This window comes from Harpia harpyja, chromosome 17 (genome assembly GCF_026419915.1).
Source record: "Harpia harpyja isolate bHarHar1 chromosome 17, bHarHar1 primary haplotype, whole genome shotgun sequence".
Taxonomy (NCBI): domain Eukaryota; kingdom Metazoa; phylum Chordata; class Aves; order Accipitriformes; family Accipitridae; genus Harpia; species Harpia harpyja.
The window spans coordinates 22,579,040-22,603,815 of NC_068956.1; the positions used below are offsets into that span (position 1 = coordinate 22,579,040).

At 43.1% G+C, this 24,776-nt stretch overlaps 1 protein-coding gene across 2 annotated transcripts in view; it reads left to right on the forward strand.

The window, feature by feature from the left end:
- FGF9 (fibroblast growth factor 9) overlaps nucleotides 1-17,624 on the forward strand; it is a 56,968-nt gene extending 39,344 nt beyond the window's left edge. For both annotated transcript variants that reach the window (XM_052812596.1, XM_052812595.1), the window contains exon 3: nucleotides 14,141-17,624. In XM_052812596.1, coding sequence (XP_052668556.1) covers nucleotides 14,141-14,386 — 246 coding nt within the window. In that variant the 3' untranslated portion in view covers nucleotides 14,387-17,624. The remainder of the gene's footprint in view (nucleotides 1-14,140) is intronic.
- Nucleotides 17,625-24,776: the final 7,152 nt, after the last annotated feature.

Here is a 24,776-nt window from a genome sequence, read left to right on the forward strand (position 1 = left end):
CATTCTATGATTCTATGAAGTGCTGGTGTCTCCATTGCTCCTTGTGTCCTTGACAGGTGGCAACAGGCAGCTCAGCTTGGATGCTCAGGAGGAAAACTGGGAGCTGGAAGATCTGGAGCAGCTACAAGGGGAGCTGTGCAGGGGGCAGGAGGCAGGCAGGAGGGGAGATGTTGGAGTTGTTGGGGAAGGGGGAGAGGGCTGGGAGTGCTTGGAAAGAGAGGGGAGGGGAGAGAGAGAGGCTTTGTGTGCCCACAAAGCAGCTGGGACAGAGCCGAAGAGCCCAGATCTGGAGCCAGGGAGGGAGGCTCCTCACCTCTGGGTTTCAGACTTAGAGCATGTGTGCAGCAAAGTGAGATTTAGGATTGTTTGTAACAGGGTAATAAATTGCTGTCCTTCAGAAAATTAACTGAAATCTTGTTTGGCCCAGTGGTTTTGGGACACTAAACGTGCCTTTTGCTCCTAAAACTACTGGGGAGAAGGTGGAGGAGGAGAGAGAGAGAGTACTGTCCTTGAAGAAACATGTTTTCCCAGTAAGTGTGCAGGGAGGTGACGATATGCCTCTTTATTGTCCCAGCAGGGCTGCACCTGCAGTATTTTGTGCTTTTGTTTGGGTCCCCACAGTCCTGGAAGGACTATGCAGCTACAAAGATGGGTGAACAGAAATATTTTTGACAAAAAGGGGACAATTTTTCATAGTTTACTGGAAATTGCTTGGTGTAGGTAAGGATATGTTTTGCTGCAGTCTAAAAATATCTTTTATGTTCCCATGCAAATAAGGGAAGGGAATTGTTCAGCCCTTCAAATGGTAGGTCAAGGTGCACGGAAACAACGCGAAGAAAAAAACAGGTTGAAGGTGCATGTTTGGAACAGCATTTGGGCCAACTATATGGTCGCTACAGATACCTAAGAATAGGACAGATGATAAATAAATTACACTGCAGTATCATTCGCACTTTCCTGTTAGTGTTAAACACCTCCAATCTAAAGCAATTCCATATGCCTCTGATTGATTGATTTTATTTTTTTTTAAATAATCTGGATTATCTGCCCGTCCGTGTACATGCGGGCGCCTATGGCTGAGGTAAGCCTGGAAACAGGACAGCTGCAGCGCACAACAATTTTTGGAGGGCAAATTAAATGGAATTTCCCTGAGTGAAGGCACAGACTTCTAGGCTGAGAGTGGTCAAATCCCAGGAGGGATAATGGCTACGGCAGCAGGTTTAACACCCTTCTGCTTGTGTGTAAAATAATAAAGTGCCTTTTGGTAACTGGTACAAATAGTGGAGAGGCAGAGGGCAGTTCCTGGGGCACCTGAGTTGCGAGGAGTGGTCAGGCTTTCCACGTGAGCAGCATTGCTCAGGAAAACCTGGCACTCCTGTGATCAAAAACCCGATGGTGTCTTTTAGCAGTAACAGCAACTCGTGTCTTCCTGAGTAAATCTGCTTTAAACAGAAGAGTTGCAAGAAGCAGGCCTGTAGTTAATTTGAAAGGCCAAACTTTGAGATCTGAAGGGGACCAGTTCAAAAAGGTGCTTATGGCTCTGAATGTGAAGGAAGCTTGAAACTTTGTCAGAGATGCAGAAATCCTGTGGAAACGGTATCCCGGCAAGCATGAAACTGCTGGGAAGGATTTGGAGACTAATAGGCTGTGGGTGCTTGACAAAGGGTCTGCGAGGAATGGGAGAAGGGCAGGTTGCAGAAAAGCACGTATCTTAGAGGTGTAGAAGCATGGGGATAAAATGGAAATTGCTGCAAAAAAAGCTGACTGGGGCCCTGAAATGTATACTAAAATATAAGGCAAAAACTTTTTAAGCTATATAAATGAAAAGGGAACAGGAGTCTTTACAAACGTGGTGTATTCAGGCAGGAATGTAAATGCAATATAGCCTGAGTGTGGCTGCTAACTGGGCTAGCCAGTGTTTCTGACAGTCTCCTTGGGGTGGTAACAGGGGGCTGGGGGATTCCCCGTCGTGTGACGAACGAAGGGAGCGGGGGGGGCAGCTGACACCGCTGCTGAAAGAAGTGGCTATTTTCCCACCGACCGTCCATCCCCTCCCTTTTGCTGGCACAAGTGTTTCTGTTGCTGCCCGGTGGATTGAAGCGGAGAACTGGAGAGCAATCTGGCCAAGCAGAAGGGCTGCCTTCAGCCGCAGTGGTTCCCTCCCAGGTCACTGCAGGTTGTGCTGTAAAGGTGGGAGCAAGCACGGCAAGGGAGGGTTTGCTTCTCTCCGAGGCAATGCAGATGTTTGCCAGCCTCGAGTGTTTGCGGACCTTCGGCCGTGTGGTTTGTGTTTGGCCGGGGGCACGACCTCGGAAGCTGGAGGGCTATCAGTGTGACTTGGGTTGCGCTTGGGGCGTAGGAACACGCTTTTAAATGAAAGAGTAGAGGAGGACCTGGAAGTACGTGCAAGATGAGTTTACTGAAGCCGGATAAATAGTTTCAAGCAAGCCTTGTATTTTATTTTTGGTAGGAATTTCTTTTTCTAGAAATGGGAAATATGGTTGTGCTAATTTGCAGGGCTGTGTTAGGTATGACCCGCAGAAGAGAGCATTTGCTACAGTGGGTAAAATGGGTATTAGTAGAAGACTTTTGTATGATAGATGGTGAAAAAACTGAAGAGAAGACAGCAATGGGGAGTGTTGAAAAGTATTAGACTGGAGTGAAGCTGTTAGTGGAGTTTTTATGGATTGGTCCTTGGACTGGTTTTATTCCCTTTTATTAGGGACATTAAACATCTTGTCATAAAAAAGTAGCAGTGTGTTACTGAAATTGTTGCAAAGTTGGGAAGCATTTTCAGCACAGAAGGCAGCCTCACAGAAGGGACTTGGTGACCTGAAGTGCCCAAAATGTTTACACACGGGGCTCAGGGAGAGCTCTATCGGTGCCACTGCATATGGCGCTGGTAGGATCTAGTGTAAATGCAAAGTGCAGTTGGTCACTAGTGTTAAAAAAGATGAATTGAAACCGAAACAGGTGCAGAAAGAGCTTGGTGGGATGATCAGAGGGATGAAAAGACTGTCAAATGATAGGGCCTAAAGATCTTGGCTTATTTAGCCTGCAGAATGAAAATGCTCTTGGCCTCTGTAAATACATTGAGGTTTAACACCAAGGAGAGAAAAAAAGTCCTTGAGAGAAAAAAAGTCCTTGAAATAGAGGACAAGAATGAATTGGTTTGAACAGGTCGCAAGAAAGCTTAGGCTGGATAATGAGGAAGTTTCAGGTCATGAGGAAGAGAGATTTTGAGTTGGCCCGAGGAATTTTTGCAGGGAGGTGGGAGATGAAGCATAAATGCTTTCTCTCTGCACTGTATGGTAGGAAACGGCTTTGTAATTGTGTACATTTTCTTTGTGGAAGGTGTAGGTCTGAGAAAAGCCCTGAAACTTTAGTTACTTGGGAAGATTGTCTACAACCTCCTCTACATCAGCTTTGCAGACAGCCTCTCTCTGAATTTGGATGGGCAGCCTTGCTGACAGCTGGGTACTGTTAAATGGTGTTCTTCACAAGTACCAGTGCTGGGGATGAGAGCAGAAACTGCAACTCACTCAGCAAGGTACGAAGGGCTCTGTAGAAGAGAAAGGTCTTTTGAGATGTGGGTAGGGGTGTAGGAAGAATTGATAGATGAATCCATACATTTAACACAGGTAATATGGGAGAAAGCTCTGCGAGAAACTGCAGCTGTTGTAGTTCTTCTTAAACAAAGGCTTCAGTTTGTTTTTTAAATCAGAATTCCACAGATTATAACACCTGTCACCAAAGAGGGGCACCTGCTAATAGTGTCCTGTGGGATAGATACTAGACTTTTCCTCAGGTCTTTGGTTTTCCTCAGAGGACTTCATTCCAGATGCTTACTAGGTCTGAGGATAATTTTACACAAGAGAAAACCCTCAGTGATGTCCTTACCTTGGTCTGCAATTCTGTGCTGAACTTGGATTCTCACTACATGCCTGGAACAGGAAAGTATTAGCATATCTCCCACATAAATGATATATATATGTGTGTATATATAAAGCTAAGCTTTGGTAAAGCAAGATCCTACTCAAACCTTAATTTAATGATTGCTTTCCGCTAATTAAAGATGTCTGGAATTTTGTATTCTTACAAAAATGGGAGATTGGAGGTGCTGCTTGAGGAGGCAGCCAAGGTGATCTAACACCTTGCAGAAACCCCCTTCCAGAAAGGGCAGTCCTGGTTCCCTGCCTCTGCTGCGTGCTTCTGCTTCCTTCCTTGCTCTGGCACCAGCACTCATCTGACCCTCTCAGGAGGCTAATTTAGGGATCTAAAGCCAGGCAAGAAAGCTTGCCTTTTTTTTTTTTTTTTTTTGTATGGTTGCTTCTCTGCCGGTTTAGCTCCCTGAACTGGCTTGTTGCCTGTTTGGCAAGCACTAGCGCTCAGTGGGGGAATCAGCCGCAGTGTGGGATGGGAGAGGGGTTGAGTACCGCGCTGTTGAAAGCGGGTAGTTGTTAAAGTGGCATAACTGTATCGCAAACCCGAATCCTACCCAGCGAGCAAGCGTGGGGCACGTTCAGCTTGAATGTCTTCAGGTTCACTTGTTTGCAGTTGTGTAGCTCCCCAGTCGCTGCAGCCCTGCACGTTTCTGGAGCTAGCCGTGTTAACGATAACGGAGGTGTGAAAAGGGTCAGCGTCTTCAGCTGATCTGAGAATACTGTGTTGAAGTGACATGCTCAAAGAGCATCAGCAGCAGCAACATACTGCGAGATGCTTGGGGATTATTCGCTGCATCAGATAAAGATCTGATGTGCTCTGTTTCTGACTCAGGAGCCAGTGGGACGTGAATGTGGCAGTCTTTCCCACTTTACCATTCATCATTTTCAAAGACAGAGTAGAAAAAGTCTGCCCTGCGGGGACTTCGTTAGGTATTTTGTCTAGGTTGAGGTTTGCTTTGCAGCTTGAATGTGCTCAGGCTGATTTGGTGATGTGCAGTAATGCAGTTCATTTGTGTCACATTCAAAAAGCTTAAGAAATAAAGCTTGTTACAGTGCAAATCCATTTTTCCCCCTTCTATAAAGCCCCTTGGTTTCTTTTTCATTCCTTTTATAAAGGCAGACCTCTGCTGTTACTTTTGATTTGAAGATCAGATTTTATATTCGTGTTCCACGACTGCTGCTAAGGAAAACTTGGCTTCTGGTGTGGATGCTGCATGCTTTTGAGGTCTGGCCCAGGCTGTCCATCTTTAATCTGCTAAACTTTACTCTTCAAATTTAACACAATTATGCAGGCAACTGTGACTCAGGAGAATTTGACTTGATTCGATTACGGTTGAAATACCATTGACTTCAATGGAATCAGGATTGGACCCGCTCCTGTAAAACCACCAATTAATTTTATGGTTGGGTCAGCAGACCCTGATCAAGATAAGAGCTCTACTGTATTCATCATCTTAAAACCCTAAATCTAGACAGGGTTCCTGCCCTTGAGAGTCTGCAATCTAAAGACAGTCTTTTAACATGTAAATGTTTATTGCTTTTGCATAGCAAGGGGGATTTTGGCTTGCTGATGCCTTTGTTAGGACAGCGTCTAGTGTATCATCTGTACTCAGAACAGGAAACTTATTGGGGAAGGCTTCAGGAAAATCCTTTGAGTCATTTTAGAATATACAAATGTTGTAAAATTTAAACAAAATCATGGGGGTTTTTTTGTTTTTTTTTCTCTTTATACTTTAAAAATCTGAATTCTTTGCAAGGTCTGTGTGCTGCTGGTACCTGGTAGACCAACTGCCTGGTCTTCGAGCTCTTCAGTCACCAGTTCTGTTGAAGTTGTTATTATATATTTTTTTCAGACAGATTGACAACTTCTTTCATCAAACCTGAAATTAACTGCATGGCTAAACTTTGACCCATTGAAAGACAGGTCTACTGATGTGCCTGTGTGTGTGAGGAGCAGGGGGCTGGCGGAGGAGCACAGCCACCCCACTCCCTCCAGCGTTTCCCAAAGGCTGGGTCAGCTGTATCACTGAGAACTTAAGTCAAGGCATAGCAACACCAAAAATACGTGGATTTTCTGAGAAATCTTACGGAAATCTTTTTTGTCTTACTCAGAAAGTGAAATACTAAAAATTGTGTATCTAGATCCATGACTTTACGGTGGGATTGCCTCTGGGAAAAGGAATGAGGGAAGCGTGCAGAGTCATCTCTGGAGAGACCGCTTATGAGAAATGTTTGCCAACAGAGGAGCACTGCTGTCTAAAAGGGCAAACGTGACATCTTTTCTTCAGTAGCAGCTCTTTGAAATGCTGTCCTTCCTTTGTGTCCAAAAAAAGGGGGAAACTAAAAGGTCTCATTTTTAAACAACTTAAACTGAATATGCAATCAAGTCCTGCTGGGTAAAGATCTTAGAGTGCCAACCCTTTTCTGCACTGCCCACCAAAGCACTGTAGATTTTAAAATCTCTCTGGCAAATTTATTGGTTTCCAAGACTCCAGTGGATGTTTGGCATTTCAGTGAGTAGGACAGGATCTTTCCAAAATGCGATAGCCTGTGATGCTTTGTTTGATGACCCCCATCCAGAGTGACAACATGGTCAGTAATATCCCTGTCCTCTGAACTAGTACCTAGCAGGTAGCTTTACATAAAATCAGTAATAAAATGTAGAGGCAGGCTTTTGTTCATCAGTCCTTGACCAAATCATCTTGCTGAAAGAATAAAACATGAAGTACTTTTAGAGCGTACATTTTTGTCACTACATATGTATTATAATTATTTGGTCCCTGTGACAAAGTGTTTTATGAAGAGCCCTAGCGTTCTGCTGTTTTTGTGATGATGCCTTGTAGCTGAGGGATAAGGTGCTTCTCTGATGATGGGTAAATCCAGTTTGGGGGGTACTCACTGAGTGTAGAGACTCATGCAGATCAAGTACTTTTTACCACCCACTTTACAACGTCTGTGTGAGTTTAGCATGCGTGTGAGTTTAGCTGCTCTTGCAAAAGGCAGCACTTTCTGCTGAAGGAGGGCTCTCTTTCCTTTAACCTGGTGTTCTGTGCTTAGAGAACCACAAAACAAAGTAAAAAATACTGACAAAACATGATGCTATGCTCCATCTTAGTTGTATTTAAGGAAAGCATGTTTTATTTAAAAATCTCTATTCAGTTAAAAGCTTAACTGGTATTTCAGGCTAAAGAGTGTGTGTGTAGCTGTAGGATGACAGCCCTGGTTTGACACACACGTTGTCTTTTGATAGAAGAGAATTTGTGGAGTGGGGAGCGGGGTAGGTCAAGTTACAGCTTTCAGTAAATCTGAGCGTGCCTGAAATGGTTCTTTTAGTGTCTTAAAATATTTGTTGCCTTTTTATCATTGCAAGCCTGATCCAAGTTCCATTGAAGCTGATGGGAACTTTTCTCCCGTCTTCTTTAAAAATTGGCTCCGGCCCCTGTATCAGATTGCATACCACCTTGCTTTCTGATTCTTGGAAGGGTTCAGCCAAGCGTTATGAATTAGATGCTTAGATAACATTGATGACTGCAGTTCTTGATTGTGCCAGGGAAACCAAAAATAAAATAGAGGTCAGAAGTGTAACTAGTAAATGGCACAGTGTGGGCCCGGTCCTGCTGGCGCGGGAGGGAGGGGAACACACCTGCTTGTTTGTGTTTTTTTTTTTAAGAGTTGACTTTGTCCTGGTCCTGCTCTGTTGTGGCGTGAAGGAAGCTCTTCAGCTTCCAGAAAAATGGTGCTGTGACAGCTTACGTGGCCCGAGGCCTGTCCCTGGAGCTTTGTCATGACTTCCAACAGCAGCACGAGCAGACCCTGGGTGTTAGGTGAAAATGAGTTTTCATCTAATGCACTTGGCTGGGCAGATCTAAATCAAACCTTTATGGACATAAGCATGGCTGCTGGTAGGCAGCCTGTGCTGGCAGATGCGAGCTCAGGCGCAGTGGGGTTGCTCTTCCTATAATGATTTCATGCCCAGGGAGGGCATGCTTAAAGCTCGACAGATGCTGCAAACTTGAAATCTCAAAGGAGTGGATATCAGTAAAACCAAGAGCTGTGGATTTGGCAGTGGCAAAAATGGATGGAGGCTTAATTGGCATCTCATCCTCCTGCAGCTCATGTCAGAAGAGCTCTGTAAACAACCCTGGGATAGCGTAGTGCTGGATCCCAGTCTGGTCCCTCCAGAGGAGGTCCATGATGGTGTGGAGAGCAAGGGAGCGGGAAAAGAGGGCAATGGGGCAAAGGGGAGAAGCAATGAAATCCCTGCTGCACTGACAGTCTCCTGGGGTTTTATTGTTGATTCTGGAGTCTGCTTGCTTTGTTCAGGAAGCGTTGCTTTTCTGCCACCTTCATCGAGACGTGGAAGCACCACGGTGCCTGTATCTGTGTAGCTATTGCAGTTTTTGATGATAACGCTCCCAAGGGGACCAGGTCCTGCCAGGTCTTGGGAACTTTACAAGATTTTTGTATGAACGATATTAATCTTTAAGCACTCTTATAACCGCTCCATGGCAGCAGTACAGAACAGTCACACTTTTTTTTTTTTTTTGGCTAAGTGGGGATTTATGTATAATAAAAACTTTATACAAATCAACTAGAAGTTTAGGAGGAGAAACTAAGATGAATACTCCATCTCTGTGAAGGTACAAGGTGACCTCAGGTAGGGAGAATGCAATTGCCCAACTGTGGTTCTGCCAGGACACCTTGCCTAATTTCCCTCATCTTATAAAAAGTGCCATGGAGTATGAAATGCACGTGAGCGGCAGCGTGGGTGCCTGGCTATTTGCTTGGTCTCCCTTCTGGCCCTGCAGGGTTTCCTGCTGTCTTTCTGAAGTGCTCGTGGAGAAGCACTGACACAAACACAAAAAAAGAGTCAGCTAGTCCTTTTGGCAGATTTTTTTTTTTGTTCTTTTTTTCCATGTTCTGTCAAGTTATTAAACAAAGCATTCTGAAAAAAACACTGCTTGGAGAAACTGTTCAAAGAAAACTCTGCGACGTTCACCAAGTCAGACACTCCATGTGCAGGGCTTGCCTCGCGCTGCTGTCTGACTTGGAAAGGAAAGTGGTGCTGCTCGGACACCAGTATTTGGCTTCTCATTGTGGCTGGAGGTTGCCCACCCAGCCAGAGACTAACAGGCTTAGCATGGGAGATCAGACAACACCACAGCAAATGCTAAACTGCACCTTTATTTATGACGACTCTGCATGAGTGTTAATTATTAGCTGAACGTCGTATGTTCCAGAGGCTGTTTGCATTACAGCATAGGAAGGGCCAACTGCATGTAAAATATGTCTGTTTGTAGGCAGATCAGCAAAGAAAACCACTTTGGAAGACAATAGGGGTTTTTTTGTTGTTGTTGTTTCTCTTCAATACCTATCCAGTTTTTATTAATGTCATATAGCCGTAATGAAGGATTTGCATGAACTTATTTAGGAGACTATATATTCAGACATGATTTTCTTACGACAGGGTGGATTAACACAGTGATAATGTGCAGCAGGTATGTAGGAAGTGCTGACTACACCAGATATACTTCTTGTTAATAGTTGTTTGGACTTCTGGATTAGAAGTGTCTCTATTGAGTCAGTGTAGCAGTTTGCAAGAGGGAAAACTATACATGGCATAGAACTGAAGAGTTTGCTAGACATGAAATGTATTTGTTGTGATTTTAGGAATGATGGTCTGAAGAGGTTTCCTTTTGTCAGGTTACAAAATAAATTGGAGTTTTAGCTCTGCTAGGTTATTTAAAAGAAAAAAAGAATATTGATGTGTTTTATACAGGACTCTACTGTGCTTTCAACTATTAAGCAGCACAAATGTCTTACCATTCTTTAGAGTCATGAAACCATTCTCTGGGCAGTGTACATGTGCTTTGCCTATTTCCACTTATTTCCAATTAGCTGCTTCACAGGGATATCTCTTTTTAAACAAGCTGGCAAATCTTTTGTTGTGGTGGCTGTAACTATGTACTTTATGAATTTACAATCTCACTTTTAATCGATCTACCTGGAAATAGGATAACATAATTATTTTTCTCCCTGCTTAGATCGTGGAGAATGTAGGAAGGAAAAGGGATTCTGGACTTGCTAACACTGACCAGGCATTAGCAGACTTCTGAATTAAATCTGCCTTGGGTTTCTGCCCTTGTGATATGTGTGTCTTTGCACATTTCAATTTTTTGAATGTTCCAACTTAAATAACAGGGTAAAAAACCCCCAGGTAAAGCGTGGAAATGTAGTAAAATGAGAATCAATCACTTTGTAGTGGAATACTCTATGAACAGTCCTCACAGAAAATGTGTGGTATGTGGTGCAACATCTGATTTATATAATTTTGAGGTCACCTTTTTACTTGGCCCCTGAATTAAATGATTTGGTCAAGGCAGGCAGCCTCCCCTTTCACAGGAATGCAGGTTACTTTCCATAGCTGTTCCAGTTGGGTAGGTTTGGTTTTTGTGTCAGCCTTCAAGAAAGATGTCTGGTGACATTAAGTTTGGTGCAAGGAAATATTGGCACTGCAAAAATGATAGAGGAGTCAGTTGCTAGCATAAAAGTATGCAAAAATCACTGCATTCTAGGGCTAAACCTTGCTTTTCGATAGTGCGTAGAGGGACTTTCTGAAAGTCATAGGCAGAAGGGGAAACGCAAGCCACTTGTGATCAGGAAACACCGTCTCCTTCGCATACTGGGAGAGTTGGCTTTCAGCAAGACTTTCCCATCCCAAGCTGGTGAGGCAAGAAGGTGCTTTTTGGCAGGATGGACCAGCCTCACCCCTGTATTATGCTCATTTCTGGCTTGAATAAAGGCACGTGTGCTCAAAACATGAGTGTAAGCCAGCGTTAAGTAGTGTTGTGGTAGTACATGGTTTAGTAGTGGACTTGGCAGTGTTAGGTTCGCAGTTGGACTCAATGATCTTAAAGGTCTTTTCCAACCTTAATTATTCTATGATTGTACATAGATGACTATCCTAGCAGATAATGGTTTCTGTCTGTCGTGGTACTAGATGAGCCGTTATCGTAAGGATCTCCCAGGGCATGGGAAGAAGGATATGCTGGGATTTTGGTCCCCACATTATTTACAGGGCCTGATCCAAAGTCACTGACACCGATTTACTCCAGTGGTCTCTGACTACAACCAGAATTTCTAGGTGTCCTAGAAGGAAACAGTTTGATGAATTTATAAAGAAATTATTTCACTTCTCTGAAAGTGTGATTGTTAGTGGCCCTACATAGCTGAACCTACATCCTGACTGCTCTGTCAAGTTCATGTTAAAGTATTTGCCTGCTGTCTACACATGAATTTCTGAGAATTTTGATGAAGGACAAAAGAGATGTAGCTGTGTTATAAGACGATGAAAAGTAAAACTAGGATAAGCTTGTAAAATAGAGATTGAATTTGTAAGGTTGAAATCCATTGAACTCATCCAGAGCACAGTACAATGCAAACCCCTTATTCAAGGTCTGCTAGTTAAGCGTACCATAGCACTGTCATGATCCATCAAACCTGCCAGATAAAGAAAGGCTATTTTAAAATTTCTCCTTCAGGGCATGGGGAAGTACTGTTCTTGCAAAGATAGAAATTTATGATGATGCTAAAAAAAATGCAGATGAAGTGAATAATTAATGAATTGAAGACAGGACTGAAATATCTTCCTAAAATGTTGCTATTTTTAGCAGGGAGTGCTTCTGCAGTGCTTGTCATGTGATCCTATTACCTTCTGCGAGCAGGAAAACAATTTGAATTAGTTTCTCTTTCCCCATGGACCTATAGGCCCAGTATATAATACCCCTTAGCATCTGCTTCTGCCTTAAAGCAAACGAAGTGATTTTAAGCCTCATGCAAAATAAAACACTAAGGAAAGCTGTACTTAAAGACAATCTTTATAGCAGCTGAATAGTTTTTATAATAGTTTGTACACTGAGGCTGTACAAGGGGGCTACTGTAATGTGTGTAACTTCCAGCTCCTGCTGAGGTCCAGTAATATTCTAGCTGTCAAAGAACATAGAGGCAATTACCAATAGGAGGTTGCAGGATCTGGCCCATAGATACGGATTTAATGTAAACAGATTTGTGCCTCTTTTCCCTATAACCAGTGTGGAGTGTTGCTGTGTTTGAACTACTTTGCACATTAAAAAGGTTATAGTCAGAAACGTCTCTAAAATAAATTGTCATATACAGCCGGCCTGCGCATGTGCCCATGATTCTGCGCACACTGCTCAGCTGGACCCGCAGGGAGGGCAGTCTCCGGCCGAAGCGCAGGAGAGGGTGTGAGGAACGGCACTGCTGTCTTCTTCCCCGCCACAGGCTCCTCCTGCAACTGCGCAAGCCACAGCCACCCGTGTCCACACAGGGACACGGCCGCTGCCGCAGTGAATACTCAAGTGTTTAACATCCAAAACCTGGTCCTCTTGGGGATTTCTCCTTCCTGAGGGGTGATGAGGTTCCCAACGCCCATCAAAGGGGAACTCAGGAGCTGCTTACTTGCTGCCTTTCTTGCCTAGTGGAGTTGCCACAGGTTGCATTGACAAAAAACCTCCAAATCCCAAACCTTTGGGCGCTGAGGAGGACCCGGCTTTGCAGCCCAGCACCCGGTTTGCAGGGGTGCAGAGGGGTGCTGGCTTGCTCTCCCCACGTGCGCAGGGGTTGCTCTCCCCACGTGGGATGGTTCCTGGGTGACTCTTGTAGGGTGCATAGGGCTCCTTGGACCTGACTGGGACCCTGGTCCCCAACCCCGGCGGGCTGCAGAGCTCTGCCCCGGGAGCAGCGTGCTTGCCATGCGATGCAGCAGCGAAACATCTGGGCTGAAGCACATCGCTTTGGGAAAAGGTTGTGAGCTGAGTCCTGAGCAGCAGAGGCGGCCCCAAAGGCGCCTGCAGTCCCAGGGCAAGCTGCAAGCTTTGGTGATGGTGGGTTTTGGGAAGTTCTGGATTAAGCCATGGATGGTGGCTTCTTGGGGGCACTGCAGCTTGAGCTGCGGCTCCTTAGTTGTGTTCAGGCACACATTTACGGCTTAGGTGCTGTAAGTGCTCTGCTGCATCTGGGCCTGGGTCTTCGTTTTCCCTTCTCTGTGTATCTTTCTAAAAGGACTGTTTTAAGATCTAATGTCTATAAAATACGTGCACAGAAGTCTGTGTTGTGTGGAGCTTTGTAAGAATTAGAAATGGATCCTCAGCTGGAAGCTGGGTTTGGTCAAGTGAGTGCTATTCAAGTGACAACTCTTGTTACAAAAAATGTGTTAAATTATCATTATAGTATTTTTTGTGCCAGCTGAAAAGACTATTTCCAGGCTCATTTTTCCCCAGCTTTCCATCAGCTCTCCCATGCTAGAGCTCACCACCTTTTTTCCAGTCTTCCAGCTCAGTCACTTGTGTGAGTCCTTCCTAAAATGAATCATGTTATCAGGTGGCTGCTTTTTAAGCAAACCCCATCTATTTAGACCAAAAGGGTGTGGAGGGGTACACACAGACTCAATAAGTGGGTGAACTGGAAGGAGTGGGAGTCTGTGGCAGGGGGAATCTCATGAATGGTTGATGTCTTCAGTGGGTCCCGTCAGTAGGACAGGAGGACAACCCTAGTAAAGCAAGCCCAGAGGAGTTTCCTTGCCTGACTGCATCTCAGCACGTGGGGTTTGTGCTCCTGTTTGATGCTCTCTTGGGTTGTGGTTCCGTGATACAAATAATAAACCGAAAGAAGGGTAGTAAATTGTATCTTTTAAAATTAATGAAGTGCATCAAGATCTCCATGCAATGAAAAGACATAGAGATTTTAAGGCCCTAAATTGTATTACAGCCCTGCAAACCAGTTGTAGTTTTCTTTACTTATGTCTGTTTATTTGAATGCCTGCACTCATGATTGAAGCAATTAATTATACAAGTCCAGTAATGTCTTATGAGCTGCTTGGGAATGATCAGAAATTAAAATACCTATTTTCAGTTTTGTTGTTGCTGTTTTGATTTGGGCAACGTGGCTTTTGGAGAATTGTTTTTGCTTCACGTAGTGTTATCCACCCTTGTGACTGCTTAATGAAATACCCAGCAATACAGCTTTACCCAGCTGAAACTGGGAATGTTGAAATGGTTCATGTTGCGAATTGACCAAGGAGGTACTGATTTCAAGCTGTGAAAATAGTAATTCTTTTAAAAATAGCTTATTTTTGTGGCTATCTATCTCCTTACTGCTTTTTCTTTTTCTTTCTGTAGGAAAAATTAACCCAGGAGTGTGTATTCAGAGAGCAGTTTGAAGAAAACTGGTATAACACATATTCATCAAATCTATATAAACACGTGGACACTGGAAGACGATACTACGTTGCGTTAAATAAAGATGGGACTCCAAGAGAAGGGACTAGGACTAAACGGCATCAAAAATTTACACATTTTTTACCTAGACCAGTGGACCCTGAGAAAGTACCAGAACTATATAAGGATATTTTAAGCCAAAGTTGACAAAGACAATTCCTTCACTTGAGCCCTTAAAAAGTAACCACTATAAAGGTTTCATGCGGTGGGTTCTTATTGATTAGCTGTGTCATCACATCAGCTCCACTGTTGCCAAACTTTGTCGCATGCATAATGTATGATGGAGGCTTGGATGGAACATGCTGATTTTGTTCTGCACTTAAAGGTTTGTCCTCCTGGAGGAGAGCCTATGCCCACTCGCTTGATTTAGTACGAGAGGGAGCGCGAGAGAGTGAGTGCGAGAGAGAGAGAGAAAGGGAGAGGATGAATGGGAGTGAGAGCGTGCGAGAGAGGAGCCAAGGGAAGGAGGAGGAGGAGGAGGAAGGCCTGATGCATGCTGGGGAATAGACACGCTTTTAAATTTTTGATCAGTTGTACTTCGTCATATATCAGCATAGCTGCCATACTTTGATTCATCAGGATTTTTGGCTGGTGGCCTGCTCAAGTGTACGCTGCATTTACAAAGGCATGGAGGGTGCAGTCTTACTTAAACAAGAGACTTTTCAGTTAATCGCTCTCTGGGTCTTACCCCACTGAGTTTAAAGCAAAGACCTCTTAGTAAAAAAATAAAAATAAAAAGTTAAATTTATTTATAGAAATTCCAAAGGCAACATTTTATTTATTTTATATATTTATTTATTATATAGAGTTTATTTTTAATGAAATATGTACAGGCCAGATAGGCATTTTGGAAGCTTTAGGCTCTGTAAGCATTAAAATGGCAAAGGCCACTATGAACCTGTGGTAAATTCATGCAAGTAAATATAAAGGTGCATGGATAAAAAAAAAAAAAACCAATAAAAAGGTAATAATAATAATAAATTCTAGTGACCCTCATGTACTAAAGGCGACAATCTCTTTTGTGCCCGTATTATTGTACAAGTATGCACACCACTCATGACACTGAGTCCTCACTCTTCTGACTGCTTGTTTCATAGCTTACCCCCAGAGGATTAAAGAGAAAACTGGGTCTTCAACTTTTTTTATGTGTCTGTAATATTTCCTCTCTGATAAGTGACTTCTTACATCCTTGTAAACTTCACAGCTGTGGAAAATATAGGGGTTGGAATATATTCTACTTGTTAAAACCTATTGCAGATTATACCAAAGCTAAATGATAAATATGCTTTTTTTTTTTTTTTCCTAAAGCAGAATGCCAGAAACAACATAAGTAATATCAACAATTGTACTAATTTTAAGATTCCACAAATAGCACATAACGGTTTCAGAGGGCAAGAACCAGGTTAACAGGATCACTCTTGTAAACATGTTTACTTGTGCACTTGACTATCTACTATGAAATTATACAAGTTCCATAGGGGTCATTGTAACATCTTTTATGGAAAATTGCTTTCAGTGTGAACTGTCATAATACATGATATTAGCACCCTTCCTAAAGTAAAACTTGCAAAATGAAACTAATAAATCTCTATCAATAATGACAATGAGGGGGACAGTATTAGACTTGGTTTTTTTTTTTTCCTAAAGTATGTTCAAATATTCATGAACCGTAAGTGAGCTGACAGTATGTAATATTTAAGGGATTGTAGCATTTTATGTTAAGCACGCAAACACGTTGATTAGCAGTTACCATTTGGGAATTAACCCTTAGGAAGAGGCATTTTTTCCCCAGTACCCTAAAGGAAAAAAAAAAAAAAAGAGAGAAAAATCATGTAAGGTCCATATGACAAATGCATTTTGTAGTTGTTGTATCCCTTAGGATTTGAATCCGGTGCCATTATGTTGAGTGTAACCTTTGCCATGGGATCTGTTGGGAGCGTGGCTGGTCCTGACACCCCTGGCTGTCCGCAGAGGCACGGAGGCTGAGCACAGACGTACTTTGGAGGAGCTATACATAAGTTTGTAGCCTATTCGTTATTAAGTAATTTTTGCTCTGAGGCACTCTTGTCCATGTGATATATATTATTTGAAACGTAATTCTGTTCTGGAACAACCTCTGGCTTGGTGTCCTGAATGAACGTGACCTTTCTGTACTCGAGCAGGTAGCAGGGGCCACGTATCAACCAGCGATATCAGCAATCTTAAATAAAACGTGGCATTTTATTATAATTGTTTATGAATGATAAAGATACATAAATTACGTTAGTTGATTTGTAGGATGCAGTTAGACATACTTGTCTAGGGACTGTTATTGCCTGGGAATTTACAGCCTTCGACTGCGGCCCACGAGTTTGTTTTTAACCCTTCAGAGCTGCTGAGACCTGCAGGCAGTTTGCAGGTCAACCGGGTGCCGAATCATTTGTCCGGGCAGTGCAAAGCCATGCCGGACCGTAGGAGAAGAAAGCAAGCTTCTGGGGAGGACTAGGGTTCATTGCTCAGTGTTAAACAGACCAATCCTACTGCAAGGAGGGGAGGTTACAACTCTCTGCTTTGTCAGTAAACCTGACATACACCGGGAAATTAATCGCAAAGGTTAAAATTACTATGAGTTGAGGCCACAATACTAGGCCATGGTTTGAGTCTTAATGTTAAATTGACTTGGATTTTTAGTAATAGGCAAGTCATTACTACTAGTTAACATGTTTTATTTAATTTATTTTTTTGTATTTTTCTAAAGAAAGGATTAAACCCAAGAAAAATGTTATGAGTTTATGGCAGTCCATATAAATAAACTGTAACCGATTTACTCGAATAACCCGTAATGGTGTGTAAATACTGACTTTATGTAAATATAGAAACATGTAATTCAACATAGGCATTATTGCGAGACTGGATGGTCCAGGAGTTGGCAGTTTGCTGCTCTCTGCAGGTTCACTGGGTCAAATTTGGCCTGTTTCGGGTAGTGAACAACAGATTCTGTTCAGTCACTTGTGTAAAATGAGTTATTTCTATTTGTTTTCTGGCGGGGGATGGGCAAAACCATGGTCACCTGGGTGCTGCTTAGCTCCTTTGCCAATGTGTGAAGGGGTACGGATGTTCTCCCGCTCCTTACGTGATCCTGCTAAAACAGGGCTGGAGAGAGCTGACACGGCAAGGCAGGGAGGCTTGCAGTGCCACTCCTCCTGTGCTCTGGACAAACAAAAGTCTTCATTTTCTAGTGCTGTCAATCTGGCACCTTTCTGAAGCACTAAAACTCACTTGAAGAAAAATCTGAGGGAGAAACAAAGGAACAATTGGTGTTATTTACTTGATATTCTGTAATGGTGTGTAAATACATACAGAATTCTGTAATTTGTATAAATACATTGCTATAGAATTTTGAAAATTGGTATTATTTGCTTGATGTCCCTTCAGAGCATTTTCTTATAACCATGCACATGTGTAATAACAGGGTTGCAAAAAGATGTCCTTTCTTATTCCTAGAAAGGGTGTGAGAAAATTCCAGGAAGACCAAAACCATCAATATTTTCTATGTCTTTTGCTAAACTGGAAAAAAGCAGGGGGATATCTTTTCGGTAAGAATTGCATCAGCATTTCACCTGAAGCAGATCTGTCTGGGCAAGCACCGTGGGCAGAAAGGTGATGGAGATTCAGAGCAATGTTATTGCATGGGCTGGTTTTGAGCTGCATCTGCTAACGTGTCAGGCAGTGCTCCCAAACTTAAGTGGGGTGGATGAAACCTAGCAGAGCTGGGCAGTGCAGAGAGTGGAAGGAGAAAAATCAGAGGAAAATTGTCTTAAATTGTCACCAATCAGTGCAGAACTTAAACTGCCTGCCAACTGGGAGGAAAAAAAGATGCCTTTCATAAATGACTGGGTGTAACGTAGAGGCTGGAGATGGGACTCTCTGATGTAAAAAGTCAAGCATTGCTATTGTCTCCCTGGAAAAAGATAAATGTGTGCTTAATAAACATACAAATAGGAGGGAGTTGAAAAGACTGCTTCCAAGGCAGTCTCTAAGTTTCTTTGGAGACAGAATATGGCCGGAGGTAAGAGAAGATGCACTTGCAGCATGTCTTTCAGAGTCTCTTGCATCATCTTCTTAGCTTATGCTCTGCTCTGCGTACTCTTGTATCAAGTAAAGGAGCGAACGTAAGGGCCAGCTCTGATACCCATGATTATAGGAGTAGAAATAGATGGGCTGTGAGCCATCTTTTTGTGTGAACTCCTGTCCCAGCTAGTGAATTCTCACAAGGTCCCTGTGAGGCACGTTAGCAAACGTCAAGATAGGGATATGGCCAGGCTCCTTACAGCTGCAGTTTGTTTTGCAGAAATGTGAGGTTCTGGAGTCTGAAATTTTGATGAAACCTTGGAAACTCACCCCCTGCTCATGTAGCTGTGTATGTGTAGGCAGCCGTATTTGTAGGTAGGGAATATGGGGGAAGAAGTAACCAACAACATCGTCCTCAATGTTTTTTTCCACACGGCATATCATTTACTGATCTGAGAATAGAAACTAGAAGACTTCTGTTTTCCAGACTTTTATCTCTGTTCTTAAACTGTTAGAGCTCTCCATGGGTTGCTCACAGGTCAGTTCTGTCCTGCGTTGGTGTTATCTTTCACCTTACCATAACACTACAAGGTGGTTTTGCCATCTGGCCCCTAAATAAGTACCAGTAGTATAACCTCATTTCTTCCTGTCAGGAAGCTGAAACAGCCTGCCCTAGAGTTTGTTGCTGAACGGTTTGGCATTGTGAAGTGAACAGGGCATGGCTAATTAGCAGCTTAAATTTAGGATTTATAAAATTTTTCCATCAAGGATAAGAAAGACAATTAGTGATTATAAACAAAGAAATGCTATTGCGCAAGGTGTCTTGTCAGCTTAGTTGCGTGAAGTTTGAAAGCAGAAAATGTTTCTTGATGTTCAGGAAGTTTAAAAGGAGAATAATAATCAAGTTCCACCTGCAAAGGAGTTTATAAAACCCAGTCTTGTTGCCTTTTTCCCCAATGGTTATATATCTTTAGTAGCTTATGTGCATTTTCTTCTACCTGATGGTATTGGAAAAGACTCTTTTATTTTTCATTCATTGTTTCTGAAGTCCAGCTGTCTTTTTGTATAATTTTTCAGAGTTATTCTGGTCTGAACCCTGGGGCAGGAAAGTTGCCATGTGATCCTGGATTAGGACAGAGGATCACATGCGTTACAAAGATGCTGCTGTTGGGCTCAGAGTAGCTGGTATAGTCCATAGCATGACCTTGTCTTATTGTAGCTGTCACACAGAGGGCTACAGCATTATTTGTGCCTTAATACAGCGTATGTTATTGTTATCATAGGAGAGATCTTTTCAAATGATCCTCAGGTCATGCCAGCTTTATTAAACCCTTGTCTGTCTCTTGAACACACGCTCACAAATATCCTGTCATGGTGAGCAGCGTGTAAAGTAAATTTTAGGTCCATATTGCTTAGTGGTGCAGAGGGGTTTCACCTCACAGAAAAAAAAAAAAAAACCAACCCTTTTTCTTTATGTGGAGGGAAGTTATTTTTATGTGCAGTACTCACAAGTAGCAACTACAACACAGTCAAAAGAATTCTGGAATTAGACTGAACTGTCAACATGTTTCTCACATTTCAGTTTTCTTGAGAAATCACAGACCATCAAATTATGGTGATATGCAAAATATGCCCTGTAGATTATTTTTTTTTTTCCATGTCCAGAGGGCCTGGATTTATGTATATCTTACTGTTGGAGGCAGTAAGTCTAGGTGAAAAGAGCATTTCTGTAATGTTGTAACTCGTACATTTTATTGACAACAACCTCCCTCCCCCTGCAAATTGTAGCTTTAGTTAAAATTATTATTTCTACTCTTGTTGCAAGAGTAGATGTAAACATTGAAACAGAGTCTTGAAATATTCCCTCACAGCTGTGCTCTTGAATGCATACTTTTCTTCTATATTTCTTATGTAATCTTATTTGTATTACTTTTTAGAAACCTTTGTGCTTGTTATAAATGTCCTACACACATTGACTTAGTTACAGCCAAATTATGTACCTCCGTCTTCTTTGGTTAAGCCAATTTTCTCTTTCTGGACCTTTCATGTTTTGGCAGGCAAGGCAGCAACTTCTCAGCTAGGGCCCTTATTTTTTCTTTTCTCTTCTTCCTGCTACAATCAGTCTTTTTTATTCAGTAACTGTAGTTAGTTTGACAAAGAACCTGCATGGTAAGACTGTGTATCCCGTCTTACCTTCATTCCAGGGAAGCAGAAGGCTTGCTGGTAACAATCCTATGTGCATTTTCATCCTTAAGACATTGTTTGGTTTGACTCCAGATGGAATCGGTGCTCGTACCTTCCTTTTCAGGATGGTTTCAGTCTTTATCTCCCCCATGTTCCTAATAGGATCATTAGAAGGTTGTTCCATATATAATGTCCGTTTATTCAGATGTGGCATATCCATCTCCATTTCTCCTTCCACAGAGTGTTCTCTGTAAGCCCTTGTTTATTATCTGTTAAGATCAGTTAATATCTAAAGTCCATCATAGACATCACCTCATTAATTTGAAATCTCTTCATCAGCCACTTTGTATTACTTCATGTTTGCAACTCATTTAATCATAATGATTTGACATGTGTGTTAAAGAGGCAAAGTTTGGTTGTCAATCACTTTTGTTGTAAGACCTGAAGTGTTCTCTGAAGAATGAAAGTCACGTACACATCCCCAGTTCCAGTAAGGATATTTTCCTCACTGGCGCCAGTCCACCTCGCTGTCCTTCAGAGGAAAGCAGTTCTTTTGGCCTCCTCAGTGTGCATGGAAATCACTCCCAAATGGCCTGCTCTATCACCTGCTCTCCTGTATTAGCTCTTTTCCTTTTAATAAAGAAAAATCCTCTTCCAACCAGTTTTTTTTAGCTGCTTCTTCCTATCACCTTAATCTTCCTAATATAATTTTGTGTGATTTGGGTGTTGAGGTAGATACTGTCAATGAAACCTGTATTTTGTAATTGTTGTGATTGGGTCCAATGTACTCTCATTTCTAATCAAGCCAGTCTTTATCCAGTAAAAAAAATTGGAAGAAATGGTGAAGGAAAAGAAAACTACATGTTGTTACCCCTTATCTCAAGTGGGTTTGAAGGAGAGCTAATGCGAACTTGCTCAAGCTAAGATCCCTCTTAAGAGATTTCCATACTCTTAACCATCTTTCTGGGGTTCTGTAATGTCCCATTATTTTCCAAGTGATGTCATCTGCCATCCCAGCAAAAGCTTTTTTCAATGTCTATTGTTCATGTACAATGAAATCCTGGAATGCTCTGCTAAGAGGACGTTCTTACACACTGCTGTGGCCACTGACAATTTCTGCTTCTTGAGATCAGCCTGCTCTTTTCCAAGCCGAATTGTGTCCTGCTTGTTTCAGCCTCCATAACAGTGTGCCTGCCAGGCTGCTGCTTGGTATAGAAAGGAAGATGCTGTCTCTTGGTTTATTGTACTGCACAAGGAGGTTGCTCAGGAAGAGAGCAACTTCCTCGTTCCAGGACCACATGAAGGAATTCATACTTGGCTTCAGTAGAATTTGCACCTCTTAACTTTCCCACCTCGGCCCATATTCCATGCACTTAATTAATGTTTCTATTTTTATGGCCTTATTATCTATCTGAGAACTGCACTGCTGGTGTATGCCAGAAGGCTGTTCTGAGCAGACTGCTATTTTCCTCCTGGACTGCCTTTGTGTTGGTACATACACACCCAGGTACACTGCATCTTCTCCCAAGGATGGCTAGAAGCATCTCGTAGCCTTCCTCCTCTGTAAGACAAACAGGTCTTCTTGGTTAAATTAAGGTAGGATACTCCATCCCAGGAGTATCCCCACTCTCCTGCAGCAGTGTCGTGGAAAACAGGAAAAGTTCTTGTCTCAGTTGTCTCTCTTTGCTATATAAACTTGGTGGCTGTGACATGTTAAAAAAACCCCAAAACAATCTAGATGAACAACAGGCTTGAGAGTACATGCGAACCAGTTTATTTCCAGTTCCTCTCCTGCACTACTTAAATAACCAATTAAAAATCAGCCAAGAAACTCTTGAGCTGAAATTTTGAATTCAAAGCCGTGTTACTTGTAGTCGTAGTTTCAGTTGTGATAATAGTCCGGTAACTGCTCCACAGCTTACGAAGCAACGTGCAGCTGAACGCCTGTTTCTTTCTTGATGGAAAATGTGATTTGTTCACAGAAATGTCGTCTTGGAGACCATATTCAGCTGTTACATGGGTATGCGGAGCCTCTAACGCACAGTAAAAGTGCTTACTACCCACCTGCTGCAGATGCCCATTAAACCTTCCCCTCAGCCGCCTGTCGCCCAGCTGCAGGGTTGAACTTCCACGGGGGCAAAGTGCTTGCTCGGACAGGCTGAGGTTCTTGTCCACGCCACAGGGAAAGTCTCTCTGAGAGAGGGGAAGCCACGTCCCTGCGGAGAGGAGAGAGAGGCAGCACAGAGAGAGGCGGAGAAAACAGGGCTCACCTAAGAAGGGGCACAAGGAAGGTCCTGGGTTTGCCAGTGGGAAATTAGCACAGGCTGGAAGCAGGGACGGAGATATACGTACGTAACACAGAAATACAAATGTTTCTGTTTCTTCTCCCTGCTTTGCCGGTGTGCTGCCCCTTCTCCCCTAAGCACATGCGCTCTTCTTCACTTTCCAGCTATCATGAGCTGTCGTTGAAGCAACTGGTGCTTCTTAGCAACTTTAGAAGATCATGCATTGCGCACATTTAATAAGGAATCATCTCAAGGTTGCGTTCCATAATTCAGGCGGCACTAAAAAGGTTCAGACCGTAGAAGAGGGATTGGTTTTTGAGCAGAGCTGCCTTGCTGGGGTCAGGGGGCTCTTCCTCCGTACGCCGAGGTCTGTAACAGCCTCGCAGTTGACACGAGCGGGTGTTGCAGAGCCTGGTCTGCCCAGGTGTGTGCTGGGCTGTGGTGGTGGCAACAAGGGTGTCTGCAGAGCAGGGGCCATGCCTGGTGTCAGGAGACGTCTGTGCTCCTTTGCAAAATCCCCAGGTGGCCACAGGCAGCTACTGAAGGTGCAGGCAATTTGTTCTTAATTTATCTTCACATAAATGAGTTTGGAGCTAAGCCCTGGCTTGGAGGAAAAGAAAACCTGTATGATCAATATAACTGATACAACTAAGGAATCAGGCTTAATAGTGTGAGAAGGTAGGATAGCCTTGAAGTTTTCCTTTCTTCCGTAGTGCTGATTGTCACAGACATAAATCAATGTTTTTTGCAGAGGTGTTCGTCTTGCTGGGGTCATGCTCATTCACTGCTTGGTCTCCAACAGCCAGTTAGAATGTATTATTGGAGCTATAGCTTGCTGTAGAAATAAATACACGGGATGAAAACAACATTGTGAACATCACATAGGGTGAAAATAACATGAAAATAAGATACGGTTAGTTCTAGTTGGCTGAACCGAAAATCAAATATCGGAAGCAGCACATCTTGGTAACCTGAGGCTTCTTCCACCACTGCTGTCCCAGGGACCTGCTGCTTGCCTCTGTGGGCAGCCGCGGGCAGGGCGCACAGTGCCCCGTGGGGCAGTGTCCCTGCCCTTGACTCACCCCTCCTGGTGTGCTGGGGTAAGGGCTGGTGCGGGAGGGATGCGGTGGCCCTCTGCTTCGGAGGAACCACGGACCAGCTCTCCCAGCCTCCATGCACTCAAGCAGTGGCACTGGTGGGCAGGACCAAAGCCGTTTCAATGCTGGCATCAGTCCCTGAGCTCTCTCTCAGCAAAAGCTCCCTGGATTTCAGAATTAACATCCAGTTTAAAAACGGGGGTTTCTCTTGGAGTTAAGATTTGATTAAATACATGGGAAAATTTATGTCCCAGTGTTCTTTTTTCAAGCTACCAGGCATGTCCCTGCATCAATGAGTTTTTTCCTTGTTTTTTTTGTGTTTTACCCTTCCTAGTAAAACCCAGCCAAACAGCAGCTGTCCATGAACTGTCTCTGCCTCTTCTCCTTCCCGCTCTCAAACCGATAATTTGTGTCTGCGGCTAATTAGGGTGGACAGGGCCTTAATCATGTCCATAAGGCTAATGCCAAAATTAGGGCCTTTAACAGAAATCCATCGCAGCATGGTTCTTCTAGGAACAAGGCAGGAGATGTGAGGTTAAGGAAAAAAGCTGGCACTTTGACTTGCTTGTGCCTCCCCAAAGGGCAGAAAGAGTCCTTTTATAATCTCTCCAAACACTGACCATCAAGTATACCAGTGTCTTATCACTTCAGGTTGTAACCAGCTATTGAACTGGAAGCAAAATGCTTCTGCTTTCCACCTGTTCCTTCTCAGAGGTGTTTGTTATGATGCTGGGAAATATCAGAAGCATGGAGCTTGTCACCTGTTACATTTTATAGAAGATCCAGACAATGAATTCACCTTTTAAAAATTGATCCTCCTGCCTCAAGCAAACAAAGAAACTACCATTAGACCTTAGCTGAAAACTTGCATTTTTCTGGTATTGTTTCCTCATCAGGAGCTACAACTTACAGCAGTCTTGT